The sequence below is a fragment of the Camelus dromedarius genome, chromosome 16 (genome assembly GCF_036321535.1).
Source record: "Camelus dromedarius isolate mCamDro1 chromosome 16, mCamDro1.pat, whole genome shotgun sequence".
NCBI lineage: Eukaryota > Metazoa > Chordata > Mammalia > Artiodactyla > Camelidae > Camelus > Camelus dromedarius.
The window spans coordinates 44295680-44310640 of record NC_087451.1 but is presented as its reverse complement, the minus strand read 5'-3'; the positions used below and the strand labels follow the sequence as shown (position 1 = coordinate 44310640).

The following is a 14961-nucleotide window of genomic DNA, read 5'->3' as shown; positions in this document are numbered from 1 at the left end:
CCAGACCATGTTGAGCTCAGCCCTCTAACCTGTGGGAGGACAGGGAAATTACAGGGAGCTTGGGAACAAACCCTGAAGGAACCCCTGGACTTGAGCCCAGCACTTCCTCTTCCAGGGGAAACTCTCAGCTCCTCAGGGCAATCTGGCATCTTAAATCAGGTTCCAGCAGAATCTGGAGGCTCCTGACTGAGCCTCCTTCAGCCTCTGCCTCCCCCTTTCTATAACCTTCAGAGCAGTCTGATTCCTCCCAGATACACAGAGCAGATTTCAGGCATCATGGAAACCCTGAGAGGCCTCCAATCTAGTGGTCTGTTGTCCTCCCAGGCTTAAGGCAAGGGGGGACTGGGATGAATGGCTTTGATTTTCAGAGCAGCCCTAGTGAAATCAATGCTAGCCGCTCCCATTTCATCTCACCAAAATCATTTAATTTCTTTGTGAAAAATAAGATGACATCAGAGAACAAATTGTGGAAGTGACAAGGTGGAAGCCTGAACCTATTTTAGTTGTTCTCGGGGTGGGGTGGGGGGTGCAGGAGTGCTGAGACCTGCCTCCCTGAGACGCAGCTGGCCTGAGTGTGTACGAACCTTCTCTTTGGTTCACCCTGGCCGGGCCGGGGGCGGGGCACCTCTAGGTGCCTGGCTCCCCACTGCGGCAGCCGCCCTCTTGGTTCCACATCTCATTTTCCTGCCGAAGCCGCTGGTTCTCCGTCCGGAGCCTCTCGACCTCGGCAGCCAGCTCCTCCACCTGGCGACAGGGCTGCCCGCTGGTGCACCCCTGCAGCTGCTGCAGCCTCTTTGTCTCCTCTTCGGCCTGTGACAGCCGCCTCTCCAGATCAAGATAGTCCCGCACCAGCTCCTGCTTGCTGCGGGCCTGCAGGCTCTCGGTGTGATAGCGCTCGTAGGCCTCTGAGAAATCCCTCTGCTGGAACTCCCCGTGTGCTCGGCCCTGCCCATCGCCATCCCCTGCCTCACTTTCCCCACTGGAGCCTGGGTGGGAGGCCCCTTGGGGCACATCCAGGTTGGGCTCCTCGGGGTCTCGGTCATTCATCAGGAACTGGGTGGTGTTGTAGGGTGCCACGGGCTGGCCTTTGGCGAACATCTCCTCTCGGACCCGGGAGGCCCTCTGGCTCTGCCTCTCATCCCGCTGCTGCTTCTCGGCCCAGCTCAGCTCCAGGTAGGGCCGCCAGGGCCGCTTGCGCTTTGAAAGCTTTGACGATCGCCGGCGGTGCTTCTTTCGGGCCAGTACAGCCTCCACTGAGCAGCGCCCTGGGCTCTGGGTCCGGGGGCCCCGACCGCTCCAGGCCAGGCCACTACCGGCCCCAGGAGGATCTTCCTCCTCTGAGTGGCTCTCCATCTGGGGTGTCAGGGGCAAAGAACCTCCAGAGTCATGAGGCTCAGGGGATGTTTTGGGGCTCCCAGGAGCACTAGAGGTCTAAAGAGGGAGGACAAGGGAGGAGAGATCAAAGCCAGCCTGTCCCTGGTGGTGGAATTCTCCCCTGTCCACCAGCCTGAAGCTGACTATCCCACACCCAGCTCACTTGGTCCCTCTCTAGCCTTGCAGCTTCTGCAACCATTTGTTTGCTTATAGGCTTGGGTTAGACAATATACTGTCTGTCCCCCAACCTTCCGCAAGCAAATTCACAGTGAGAGCAGGAATTTTGCCTGTGTATTTCACTTTGTAATTTCAATGCCTAGGACAGTACCTGGCACAGAGCAGGCATTCAATAAATACTCTTTGAAATGAGATGGAAAGTGGTTCCTGATGTATTTGCTTGAGCAGAAGCCCAAACGGTACTCATTCTTCCCTCTTCCTAGAAAGCTTGTCTTTTAGACAGAGCTGCTTCCTGGCAAGTGACCTGTACAGTCCCACAGAACCCCCTGGTTCAGAAAGGCCCCATGCTTTGCTTAATGTTCTGCTGTCATTGTCTTGAACTTCTTAGTAATATTTGAATAAAGAGCTTTGCACTCAGCCCCACAAATAATATAGCCAATCCTGCTTCCAGCTATTTGCATAGCTGATTCTTTTTCATCCTTTAGAGCTTAGTTCCAATGTCACCTCTTCAGAGAGGCCCTCCCTGACCACCCTATCTAAAGCAGCCCCCTACTCCCCTTCCCAGTGACTCCCTGTCGTGTGTGTGACAGTTAATGTCCCACTTAGCATATAGTACATTACCATTTACCATCTGTCTTCCTCCTATAATATGTCCTGTCAATTAACCACTGTGTCACTTTGCAAGGTAAGTGTTCAATAAATACATGTTAAATGACATAAAGCCCAAAAGAGAGGGGATCCAAAAGATATTGGAACACGAGACTCTCTTTTCTTTCATTCTAGGGCAAAGATGGAGTGTATTCTAGGCAGAAGTTGGTATCACTCTTCCACATAAGGGGCAGGAAAGAGCCTGGGAGAGGAAGGGCCAATCTCCAGCCCAGAGAATTCTAGAAGTTATCTAAGAGGTGGAAAGGATTCTGTCAAGAGAGTGTGTGTTCAGGGCATCTGTTTATCTCTGTCCTGCTGAGGGTAGGAGTGCTGAGTGTGGGGGAGGGGAATGAATTGCTCGAAGTTTGTGGTTTGGGAAATTCTAATAATAACCACTACCATTGACCCACTGTTGTATAATGTACAGCACCATTCAGAAACATCCAAGTGTGGATCCACAAAAGTGTAGGGTGTGTACTGGTGGATGTATGCAGCCCTGTAAGAGCTAGAGGTGTGTTCTATGTGTTTTGGAGACCCTGGAGGTCTCATAATTTGGGATTGGGTATGTTGGCGTGTGTGTGTTGTCTGTTGTGTTGTATTGTTATTTCACCTGCAGGGAAATCATCAATCAAGAGTTACAGGCCTTGTCTCCCCCAGTGTCTGGGTCAACTGAGGAGAGCTTCTGTCCCACTTAGGAAGAGGTAAGGCTGCTAGGGGCTCGTACGTACACAATCATTTACCTGTTCCCAGTCCTCAGCAAATCTCCCCCATGATCCTTCCCCCAACCCAAGCCAGCCCTACCCTTCAGCCCCACACATGCTGCCTCCCTCCTAAAGGTTTGTCTCTCTGCCACTATTACCACTATTGCAGGTAAGCATTTGCCCTTTCTGAAACTTCTGGCTCTGACATACGATGAATTCCAAATTAAATGAATCCAGAAAACACTGGAAGTAGCTAGGTAAGGTGGGTTAGAGGAGCAGAGTTTCCTTGTTACCTATAGGGAGTCTGGACTAGGGGAGAAGAATGGGCGAAGTACGGACAGTGAGAGCCTATGGGCTGGGAGGGATTGGGCTCCTGTAGCCAGATCAGAAGGTGATGTTCTCTGAGGGGCTGATATAATCTGTCTCTCCCTCTTCTCCTGGGTAATTTTCTCCCCGCTAACCCTCACCCTAAATTGTGAACCAATGACTCAAACTCTTCTCCCTGCTTCAGACTTGGTTCTCAGCCTAGGCAAAATGCAAGGCAGGGTTCTGTCATTTAAGGCTCTAAGTTTAGACCCTGGGTCTTCTGCTTGCTGGCTGCATGATTCTAGAAAAGGTATTTCAGCTCTCAAAACCTTAGCTTTTGGATGGATATAGCTCAGTGGTAGAGCGCCTGCTTAGCATGCATGAGGTACCTCCATTAAAAAACAAAACAAATCCCCAGCATCTCCATTAAAAAACAAAACAGAACAGAACAAAAAAACCTTAGCTTCTTTGAAATGGAAATAGTAACTCCTACCTTGAAGGGCTACTAGGATTTCATAAAATAGCACAGATTTAGCATATTGCTCAGCACACAGTAGGGACTTATTTAAAAATATTGGTTTTCCAAATCCGCCAACACACCTGAGACAAGAAGCCGGGGTCCCATTTGGCAGGATCCATGTTCAGGGTACTCGCGTGGTTGGGAGGGTGGGGCTTACCTTGGCCTCCTCCAGGGCTGCTGGTGACTCTGTATTACTGTTGGTCTGGTTTGGAGTAGTCACCTTCTTCTGTTCCAAATCTTTCAGCAGATGCCTTTAACTAGTGACACCTGCTTTAAATAACAGAAACTTAAGTTTTGAAGGAGAAGTTTCAGGAAGACTCTGGCTACCAAGGCAGCGGCAGCCATTTTGTAGCACCAGACCTGCACATCCTCAGTTCAAAGGATGGGCCTGAAGGGAGCCTCCACCCTGGTGTCAAAACCTCCAGCCAACAAGGGGCCAAATAAGGATTAAGGGGTTATCTTTCCAGTTCTGTTCCTCAGGCCAGAACTTACATCCTATACTCTTCTCCTGAAAGTCACTGAGGCCCAGGCTGCCAGCTAGAAAGCTAGGCCTAATCTTTGTTCCCTCAATAATGAAAGGGGGTGAAAATAGACTGACTGGGGAGGCAAATGTACAATAATTACCTGGAGAGGCTGGGAGTGGAGTGGGTCAGTGGCTCCAACAAGCCTTAGGAGAAGACCTTTCCCCACTGCCTCCAGAGGCCCCAATCTTGACTGCAGCCCCCCCCCCCTCCTCCCCAGGAAGGGTTCCAGAATTCAGTGCCTCAAGAAACACGACTGGGGCCTGGGCTGATCCTGGGGCTGAGGCCTTTTTATCTACAGGGACTGGCCTGCCTTCCTCCTTCCTCAGGATGGGAAACAGAGGAAAGGAGAAAGAGAAGTCTTCGCACTACAGGCAGCTGGTCTGGCTTCAGGATGGATTCCTTGGAAGACGGGAAATGATCTGGGAAGGAGATTTTGCGAAGGCAGAACTGACCTATTTGCTGTCAAGGGCTATGCACACGACTATATCTGTGTGTCTTTCTGTGCGACCGCCTGTCTGTGCAATTCCCACCGCCTCAGCCCTACCTCTTGCAACAGTTGCTGCAGCTCTGGTCAAGCAGCCCAGGCACTAAAGTTGGGGGAAGGGGGGCCCGGCCTGGCAGCGCGGTGCCTGCTGGGGATTGTAGTTCTTCTAGCTGAGGAAGGCGGATCAAGAACCTGTCACTTCAACACACACACAGAAAACTCCAAAAACCATCTACCCTTGCGCGAGTAGCGTCCCGCGCTCACCGATATCTTCTTTGATTGGTCCACTCGCCTGCCAATATCCTCATTTTTGTCAACAATTAGCTGTGCGGAAGCACAACCGGAACCGCCTTTCCGATCTCAATTAAAGTGTTCATTGATGGCGTTAATCTTTACTGGGCAGGAAATAGATCCGGCTGAGGTGGGAGGGGCTTGGGAGCGGAGGGATCCTCCGCCCTAGAGGAAGGCGACGAGAAGGAACGGTGGCCGCCGCCGCCATTTTGGGCTGGGAGGAGGCAGCGGAGGGACTCGCTGCGCAGTGAGAGCACCCCATGGGGGGTGGTCCGGGCGCGGGGAGAGGCCGGGCCGAGTGGGCTGCCTGAAGTGGCGACGCCGGGGACGGCCGGGAGTGGGACCGGGGACCAGGGGCGGGTGAAGGTTGGAGTCTCCCTGGCCGGGCCTGGTCCTCAAACCGTCCCGGCAGCCCCGCAGCCTCGCCTCTCACGGTGGGCGGGGTTCTTGGGTAATTACCGCGTGTTTCCCGAGACCCCAGTTGGGGAGAGACCGGGTGAAACGACTCCCCTCTGCTTTTTTCCACGGGAGCACAAATCATGAGGCGGAGCTCTGCCAAGTTCTTTCCCCACCCCCATGCGGCCTGGGTATGGCGGCGAGGCCCGGCGTGTCGGGACGCCCGCTTCAACCGGCGAGGTGGGGCGACGCCAGATTCCAAAGCTTGGCGCCGCGGGGGCGGGTGGAGGTCTCAGCCTCGGCCGCGCGTCCCTCTGGCGTGGCAGTCCGCTGGAGGCTCCGAGGGCAGAGAGCCAGGTGCACCCACCATCTCCCCACTTATACACCAAGGCCATCCCGTGGCCACGGCTGCGGAAAGGAACAGCCTTCTTCCTACTGTAGCAACCACTAATCCCCCTGGGACCAGCCAGATCGGGGCGCGAGGAAATCTCTGAGCGCTCTTGTCCTCGAGATTTCCCCTATCCAGCCCCGATTCTCGGGAACGACCTGACCTCGCATGTCGCCATCCACTGAGGGAAACTTCAAAAGTGTGCTGTTCCACTTCTCTTGAAAGTTTACACCAAAGAGGAGTGGGTTTTTGCTCTCTGCAGAATTGGAACACAAAATAACGGAGTCGCCACGGTTCTGGGAATAAAAGTGGAGTGGCCCATTTCGGATGCTTCAGGAACATCTGTTTGCATTTTGAAATCTGAGCCATAACTTTTACCAAACTTTGGGAGAAATGGCTGCCCTCCTAGAGGAAAAAACGAACTAATTCCAATGTAATCTTTATAAGACTACAAATTCTTTCCAGTTTAAAGAAGTTTTCTCCCACAAACGAAACAAAATGGGGGAATATTTTGCCACTAGGCATTGTTACTAGGGAACCTCTATTTTGAAATTCCAAAAAAAGTTACTTATGTAGATCCCAGATGGCTACCAGAATAGAAGTTACAGTTGAGCTACTTCATATCTGTACCGTTTGGGCAGTAGGAGAGACCTGATTTGAAAAAATAAATACTCAACCCTGTATTACAGCTGCAGCAGCTTCTAAAGGATTGAAATTTGATATGAAATTCTTTTCCTGAATTGCAGATTAAACCATCTTGTTTCCTACTGCTCTAAATCTAAATTCAGAGAGACTCACGTTTCTGGGATAGCTTAATATTGTTTAAAAAGGCCAGTTAAAATTATGCCTAGGTAAACTCAAGTAGGAGAGTGAGTGGGCAGTGAACTTTATCTTTGAGGGTATGTTGTAATGAGTCTCATTGCCAATTACATATGGTCAAATCATTCCTAACCATTTGGCTTAAATAGCAAAGTTTCTTTAGAACTGAAGCCCTGTTTCTCTTATTAATAAAGTAGTTTTTTTTAAGGTTGTAAGAATGACAATTCCATAGCTGTAACTATTTCCTCGCCCCACTCCCACCCCTGACAGATGTATTAGAACTGGATTGCAAAAATACAGTCATCAAGTCAGGTTCTTAATCTAAAATTTGAACCATTTGTGGGAGGGTATAGCTCAGTGGTAGTAGAGTGCATGCCTAACATGCATGAGGCCCTGGGTTCAATCCCTAGTACCTCCATTAAAAAATAAATAAACCTACCCCCCCCCAATAAAGTTAAATTTGAACCACTTATCCTAAGTGAAGCTTCCGTACACTTGATTCATACTGTAGGTTAACTTTTCGCTTATGTCATGTTCACACTGTTCTTCAGATCAAGAGAAGATGGAGTTAGGAAAAGCTAAATAGTCATAGCAGCCAAAAGGGGCTTTAAAGAATTTCTTTGTGGTTCTTCTGTCAAGAATTTAATAGTGGAGGATCTCACACTCTTAATGATTCTTCCTCCATTGTGAAGTAATCTCGTTAAACGTTTGGATGCTACTAAGTGGAGAATACCAGGTGCAGAAATTTGCTACTCATTTATAAAGATGAAAGTTTATCTTCTTTAAGGTTGACCCACAAGCTTTTCCATTCCTTGATAAGAAAGAGGCTGGGAATGAAACCAGTTTATTAATGGTCCGTTGCTACTGAGCAAAACACAGGACTGGAAGTTACGAACTTCAAGTTCTATTTCTGTGTGTGCTACCATAGTCTTAGTTGGCTTGGCTAGAGGCCAAATCCTGAAGATGAGGCCAGACTGGTCATTTTGTTGCTGAGTCTATTGTTCGTCTAATGTTCAACCAGACCTTCAACTTCCTCCTCAGCTCTCCCCTTTCAGATGAGTTGCTTTGTGGTTTATGACAAATTCTACAAACCCTCAGTTTCCTAATTTGAAAATGGTATCAATGCAGCCTCTCTTATAAATACCTGGAGTAACTACTCTTCAGTGGCTATGTAAACATTTACTTGCTATAACTTTGTTATTTGGAAACTTTAGAACTTCTGCTTCAAAGGTTATTTGGGGCAGTTGGGAGGCCTGCCTTACCAAAGTGTGGCCTTGGTTGCCATGGGCCCTCTAAATAAGCTGAACCCGGGTCAGTCTCTCGGGGTACCAAGCAGTTGTTACTGCAAGTCCTGGAGATTTTATGTTTGCCTGATTGCTAACTCCTGGGACTAGTGGCTGTGTGTGAGCAGGATTCATTGACAGAGGAGTGATCCTTTGCAGCAGTCCTCCTCTTCAGGATAAAGATGCTTGCTTCTGACCTATTTGATTTCCACAGTTAATCAGTTTTTTCTCTCTGTGTTTAGCTCTCACCATCCTCTTTGTCTTTTCTCTTTTTAAGTTCAAGTGTTTGCTCTTTTATCCCTTCCGTCCCCTAGTTTGGTCTTCTGCCTTTGCCTGATGGTTGTCCTGGAGTTATCCAGGTATGCAGTACATGTTTAAAGCTGACTTCAGAACTTCAAATTAATCTCCTCTGACACTCTGGACAAGTTCTACTGAGACACTTACAAAAAGCAGTGATGCCATCATTTTGTCATATTCTTGTGTGTGGAACACCGTAAAGCTCCCACATTTTCCTTCAGGAATATCCTTTTTGCTCACTGCAGACCCAAGGCTTTTTAACACTTCACACAGAGTCACTGGATGTGTCAAATAGAATATGACTTCAAATGAGAGTTCACAATACCCTTCTGAATCTTTGCTCTTGAAAAATTTTAAGCCAAATATAACTGCTCTTGGTTCTGTAATGAGGGAAGGAATCACACTAGCTATTTCAGAAGACTTACCAACAGTTTCCAGTAGCAGCTCAACCATTTGGAAGAATTTTGTTGGTGTGCAGAGGCTTATTAGTAAACTAGTAGGATTATTCCTGCTGTTACCCACATTATATCATTTCTCATAATTGAACTGCCTCTAAGTAAAACCCAAGAGGAAATTTAGGAGGATTTGTGAGTGCTAAGTTATTCATCTGTCTAAAACCAGCCTTTGTTTTTTCAACAAGAAATGTAATGACGTTGTAAGCTTTCCAGCATTCAAAGACAGCTGGCAGACATTGGCCAAAAACTGAATTTTCGCCTCCTAGACTGTATATTTTGTCTCACAGACTATGACTGTTACCTTTTGGTCAGCAGATCCCACTGTGTTCAGGGCCTGAATTCGACATTTTGTTTTAAAAATTGCTCGTTTCTAGCAACAACCATTTATACTTTACATGAGAAGGAATAGTAAAGTGAAATTTTATTCCAATAATCTTACTTGACAAGTGTAAAAAATAATTTTTAAAAAGCCATAAACTCAGGTGTACTTAGGTACAAGTACAGTACTGTTCAACTCTAGCCAGCTTTTCCATCACACTGTTGTGGATATTTGTTGCCAGCTGTTGGTGTAAGTGGCCAAAGCAGACACCTGTGGTTCATTACCTAATGTTTGACTAAGCATTGATTTTCTGAAGGTAGTCTATTCAGTTGTGGATTTTGGTTTTTTTATTTGTCAATTCCCTCTTTGGTGTCTCTCACTTTTGAAGTGATGGGGATGAAGTATATTTATTTACATTTCCCTAAGCAAAGGATTTTTATTTCACTCTGGACAAAGTGAAAATTAAAATAACTGATCAACTGTTCTAGTCTTAAAAAGAACCAGTAATCATACCAGTGGTACCTTACTTTTGTATAACCCGTTTTCATGCTATCTCGTTTAATCCTTAACAGAAGTTATGTAAAGTAGGCATGGCCCTGTTTTGCTTCAAAGAATGAGATCCAGAGTTTTAAGAGAGGTGTCCAGGGTTCCACTGCTAGTATACATCAAAGGTATAACTTGGAACCTGATTTTTTTTGACATCTGGTCTAATTTTATGTTTCTTTTCCTTGGAAATACTACATTTATTTTTCAGAATTAAACCAATCTGGAATTCCCTGGCTTTCTTCCCCGAGACTGAAATCTAAAGGGCCTTGTCTCCTGAGGGTAGCTTTAGGTTGTAGGCTAGCCCAAGAAAAGTTTTTGTTACTCAGAGGAGAATTAAGCTGTCCAGCCAGCTGTCTCCAAAGTTTGGGAAGTGCTTTGCCTTGCCTGGATACACTAGGCCCCAGTATGAAAAAGGGAACAAACTGATATTGCCAATGTGTAAGCAGGGTCTTTTGAGTGGCTCATCTAAAGTGTTTGGCAGAGAAGACTTTAGTGAAAGGCTAGGGTGGACTTGAGGATCATGTCATCACAACTCCCTGTTAATATAGGTAATTCAGTCTTTTCTCTCTGCCCTGAGAACAATATGCGAGTCAAGTGTTTCACTGTAGAAAGTGTTGATAGAAAACTGACATTTCATGCAAATAGATGTAATAAATATAGTGAAGTGCCAGTGACTTTGAAAGCAAAATTCAGAAAGTTGCATATCTCAAGGTTAATCAAAGTAATTTATGAAAGAGTTACTTAAAACTAAGTATTTGAGAGGGGAGGGTATAGCTCATGGCAGAGTGCATGCCTAGCATACATGAGGTACTGGCTTCAATCCCCAGTACCATTAAACAAACAAACTGAATCCTCCCCGCCCCCTGTCAAAAAAAAAAAAAAAAAAAACCCAAAACCTTAAAGATTAGTGTATTTTTAAAGACTGGATTGAGTTTGTCTCCTAAAATTTACAAGCTTTTCCTGGTGCACTTAAACAGTTATAAGTCTTACACATTCTTTCCAAGACTAATAGGGGAAACAAGATCATTATACTTAAATCCATCTTAAGAGAGGTTATCACTGCTGCATCCTATATAATGCAGTCAAAATGAGGCTTCTGCTCTGTACTGTAAAGCCAGAGGGCAGTGTTGCTGCTTTTCCAAGCACTGTTTCTGAGACTGCATAGCAGAAGGGAAATTGAAAACACTAAGAAAACTATTTCAAAATAGACTTTTAATGTAATTTTTAGGCCAAAGGAAAAGCTGATCATACATTGTCTCTAGTGGACCATCTGCCAGAATAGGGCAGCTCATTCCAGCTTTGAAGGCCCTGAGTTAGTCTTAACTGCTATAATTTCCCTTGATTCATTGATTTGTGTATGCTTCTCATGCATTGTAAGGTGCATTTCATTCTGGAAGTTCCCACCACCTCCACTATTCAATTTAGCTGCCAAAGCAACCTTCCCAATAGGAGGGTTTTTTTCATTTCCCTGAAGGGGTTCTTAACCTTCAAGTTTAACAATCTCATGATTCTTTTGAACCCTCTCCCCAGAAAAATGTATATAATCCAAGTCTACGTATAATTTCATGGGGTTCATGGGCCCCAAAGCCCCCTGTGGCTTCTAAGGCCCCAAGTGAAGGAACCCCTGTGCTAGTGATTTGACAAATGCAATTGCCCCAGAGAAACACTGACACAGGGCAGGTAAAGATGGGCTAGGTTAACCATGGTGACAGGAGGGAAATAATCTTAGAATTTCTATTTTGATTTGGGAGCAGAAATTCCCAAGGTATTCCTGTATTTTCAAGAGCAGAACTACTGAAGGACTAAGCACAGTTAGGAGACTTGGTATATCGGACTGTACAGGGAATGTGCATGGTTCCCACTCGGCCCCTAAGGATTTAATTTAGCTCCTTAACCAGAAGCTTTACATTTGATTTGCAGTGAGGGGGCATTTCTAATTTTAGTCTGACTCATGAAAAGGTGGGGAGCTCTATTCCTTTTTTTGGTATAGGGAGCACCTAAGTATTGGACAATTAGGATTAAATCCTTGGAATGGCCGTTTCCTCTATAAATCCAATATTCCCTACCTCTAGATATATTAAAGAGCTGTCCCATGTTTATCCAACCATCGCTTGCACTAAGAAAGCAAGAGGTTTACCAAGAGCCTTTTCCAGGCATCCAAGAACTCCTTCCAGTTTCACTGGAGGGAGAGAATTACTAAAATCCAACTTGTAGGAATGAAATGAGGCTGGCTGTCAGTTGTATAACCTAATAAACTGCCAAATTAGGTTTATATTTTTGTTAATAGACTTTTGAGTGGCTATTGGGAAGCAGAATTAAATTTTAAGCTGCTGATTGTAGTCACTTTCTACTCTCCAAACACTCAACACTGGTTTATTTTTCCAGCATCAAGAAAGAAAACCAAGGCACTAGGCAAGCACACTTAAGTGTTGAAGATACTTAAACCTTTATATTTTGCCGGAACTGTATATTGCAGCATACTAAAACCCATTCAAGAGAAAAATCAGCAAATTGAAAATTCTCCCATTAAAGAATTGGTTTTTTGAAAACTGACAAATAATTTTTCTCTACCCCCCGAAAAATGCAATCACGTAAATCAGTACTATTTCGAATTAGCTCTAGAAATCACACTGAAACTATGTTACATTTACAAATATTAAATTTATTATAACTAGAATGAATTTAATGGTTCTAAGATTTGGCCACCTTATAGCTCCATTTAAGGAGAGGATTTTTAACAGAAAAATGCATTATAACTTGGTCAAATTACTTACACGTTAAAAAAGAAAACTTCTAAAAAGGAAAACAAGAAAAGCAACCCTTCGGTTTCACATAATTAAAGAACAGGAGAAAGCATATCATAGCTAAATTTATCAAACCAACCAAAGCCAGAGGAGATTTCTGATTATGTGTCATAAAAAGGTCCACTGTCTTATATACACATGTATATAATGTTACATTCCATCACTGTAAAAAGTCCCCTTTGCCCCCTCCCCCCAAAAAGTTTGTCTAGTCTCCAAACTTGGACAGCGGCGCTCGCTCCTGCTGCCGGTGCAGTTCGTTCTCCGTCAGCAGCTGGAGGTTCTCGGCACGCAGCCGCTCCAGCTCCAACTCCAGCTCCCGCACACGCGCGTCGTCGCCGCCCAGCCGTTTGCTTTCGAGCCGCAGCCGGTTATTCTCGTCCTCCATGCGAGAGAGGCACTTCTCCAGCTCCAGGTACTCTTTGATGAGCTCCTGCTTGCTCATGTTCTGCAGGCTCTCCGCGTGGTACCGCTCGTATGTCTCCGAGAAGTCCCGCTGCAGAAACTCGCTGCCATCTCCTCCCATCCCGTCGCTGCCCCCATCCTCCTCGCCTGCTTCTTCCATAAAGTCTTCATCACTGGTGTCGTCGGATTTGGCAGCGGCCCGTTTGGGATAGAGGCCGGTTTTAAGATCTGGCTCCTCCTGGTCGTGATCATCCATGAGGAACTGCGTGGTGTTATAGGGCGCGACCGGCTGGCCCTTGGCGAACATCTCCGCTCGAATCCTCGAAGCTCGCAGGCTCTGTCTCTCATCGAACTTTCTTCTCTCCTCCCAGGTCAGCTCGTAGTAAGGTTTCCAAAGTCTCTTCTTCTTGGAAGTGCGTCTCCTCCTATGTTTTTTCTTGCCCAGCTGTCTCTGCTGCTGTCTCCACGCCGCTTCGCCCCTTGCAGCAGAAGCCCCCAACTTGTTGGTCTCGGAGTCATGACAAGGCTGGACAAGCGGCTCGGCCTCGGACCTCTGTTCCCCTCCCGCCGTCGGCGGGGGGGCTCCGCCAGCGGACAAATCATCCCCATTCTGGCCCTTCTCACCCGCTTCCGGGCAGCTGGATTCTGGGCAGACCTGGGTCTGCAGGGAAGGTGGCTGGAACTCCAGGCTCCCTTCCCCCCACTGCCCCGGACGGCCAACCGATTGGGGGGACGCTCGCGATTGCCACCTACTGTCCTTATCAGGCACCCGCTCCTCCGCGCCTGGGGGGCGATCGGGGTTCTGCTCTTCATGGACAGCAACAGCACCTGTACAGTTGCTAGTTTGAGGCTGGTACTGATACTCTGACAAGAGTGGCTCCACGGCCTGGGGCCTCTGTTCCCCTCCCGCCGCTGGCTGGGGGACTCCGCCAGCAGACAAGTCGTCCCCATTCTGGCCCTTCTCACTTGCTTTCAGGCAGCTGGATTCTGTGCAGACCTGGGTCTGCAGGGGAGGCGGCTGGGGCTTCAGGCTCCCTTCCCCCCACTGCCCTGGACGGCCACCCGATTGGGGGGACGCTCGCGATTGCCACCTACTGTCCTCCTCGGGCACCCGCTCCTCCGCGCCTGGGGGGTGATCGGCGTTCTGTTCTTCATGGACAGCAACAGCACCTGTACAGTTGCTAGTTTGAGGCTGGTGCTGATACTCTGACAAGAGTGGCTCGGCCATGGCAAATAGAATCCTCTTCTCGAAGTTTGAAGAATTTTCGCTGTAAGTCCTTAAGGAAAAAAGGTTTTTCTTTCCTTTTAAAAAATGTCCAACACAATCCTTTTCGGTCTATAATTCCTGTAGTGATGCCTTTAGCCAGTCCTTCTGTCAGCAAACTCCAACTGCAACCTGGGGGAGCTCAAGTCAGTAAAGGGTTAAGCTCCCAGAGTGCGGCCAGCGAGCGGGTCCAAGGGGGTGCAGCAGCAGAAACAGTACGTAATGTGCAGGGGGGGGGGGGGCCTCAAGCCTCCCCGCAGAGCGCCCCCGCGATGGAGGAGTTCGTGAGCAAGGAGATGAGGTTAAATCCAACGGGTTAAACCCAGCCCCGAAGGGGTTAAAACTACCCGATGACGCTGACTCCGAGGGGCCGGATCCACAAAGGGTTAAATCCCCTGCCGCAGAGCCCACAAGGGGTTAAAGTCCCAGAGCCACCTCCTCCCACTTCCACGGGTGTCGCTCCAACCCGAGCTCCCAGTTCCCTAGGCCCAGCCGAAGCCTCAGCCGAGGACAGACAAACTCATCTCCCCTTTGGCTCGATGCTCGGCTCAGCTCAGTTCTCCTCTGCCTCCTCCTTTTTCCTCCCTCCCTCCTCCCCCTCCGACAGTTCTTCTTCCGCCTCCTCCCCCAACTTCCCCTCCCAACCTGCCTCTCCACCTGCCAACTTCCAACTGCTGCCTCCCAGCCCTCTGCGCCCCTTTTATATAGAAGCCGGTCCGCCCCGCCCGTGCGCATGCGTAACGGAGTCCCCATCGCAGGAAGCTGGGAGTCGTAGTTCCCCTCTTTCAGGCCCGCCGTCCTCCCGCGCCGTGCGACGTAGCCAATCCCAGAACGTGTAGGGGGCGTCTTCCAGGTGGCCTCCTTCCATCGCTGATCCCTCGCTTCAGAAACGTGAGCGGCCATTGGTCAAGAGGCACACGTCTCGCCGAGGAAGGAAGACCAATCGCAGAGAAGATGGGGCGG

At 48.0% G+C, this 14961-nt stretch overlaps 2 protein-coding genes and 1 non-coding gene across 9 annotated transcripts; 1 reads left to right on the top strand and 2 right to left on the bottom strand.

Annotated features, from left to right (window-relative positions):
* Positions 1-403: 403 nt before the first annotated feature.
* Positions 404-5130, bottom strand: HEXIM2 (HEXIM P-TEFb complex subunit 2). 7 transcript variants are annotated; one of them, XM_064495804.1, is made up of 3 exons: positions 4999-5130; positions 3884-3993; positions 404-1431 (listed from the first exon to the last, which is right to left on the bottom strand). In XM_064495804.1, exon 3 carries the CDS (start codon positions 1351-1353, stop codon positions 628-630), a length of 726 nt encoding a protein of 241 aa, XP_064351874.1. In that variant the 5' UTR covers positions 1354-1431; positions 3884-3993; positions 4999-5130; the 3' UTR covers positions 404-627. The 7 variants fall into 7 exon arrangements, with proteins under 7 accessions (XP_064351874.1, XP_031324444.1, XP_031324443.1 ...); XM_031468584.2 differs by lacking the exon at positions 4999-5130 and adding an exon at positions 4795-4857 and having other exon boundaries at positions 3884-3996; XM_031468583.2 differs by lacking the exon at positions 4999-5130 and adding an exon at positions 4795-4857.
* Positions 5131-6970: 1840 nt separating this feature from the next.
* On the top strand, positions 6971-7046 carry TRNAV-AAC (transfer RNA valine (anticodon AAC)). Its single transcript has one exon. It is a non-coding gene; the product is annotated as a tRNA-Val (tRNA).
* Positions 7047-11950: 4904 nt separating this feature from the next.
* Positions 11951-14665, bottom strand: HEXIM1 (HEXIM P-TEFb complex subunit 1). The gene has a single exon (XM_031468573.2). The coding sequence runs from the start codon at positions 13960-13962 to the stop codon at positions 12538-12540; it is 1425 nt and encodes a 474-aa protein (XP_031324433.1). The 5' UTR covers positions 13963-14665; the 3' UTR covers positions 11951-12537.
* Between the last annotated feature and the right edge of the window lie 296 nt (positions 14666-14961).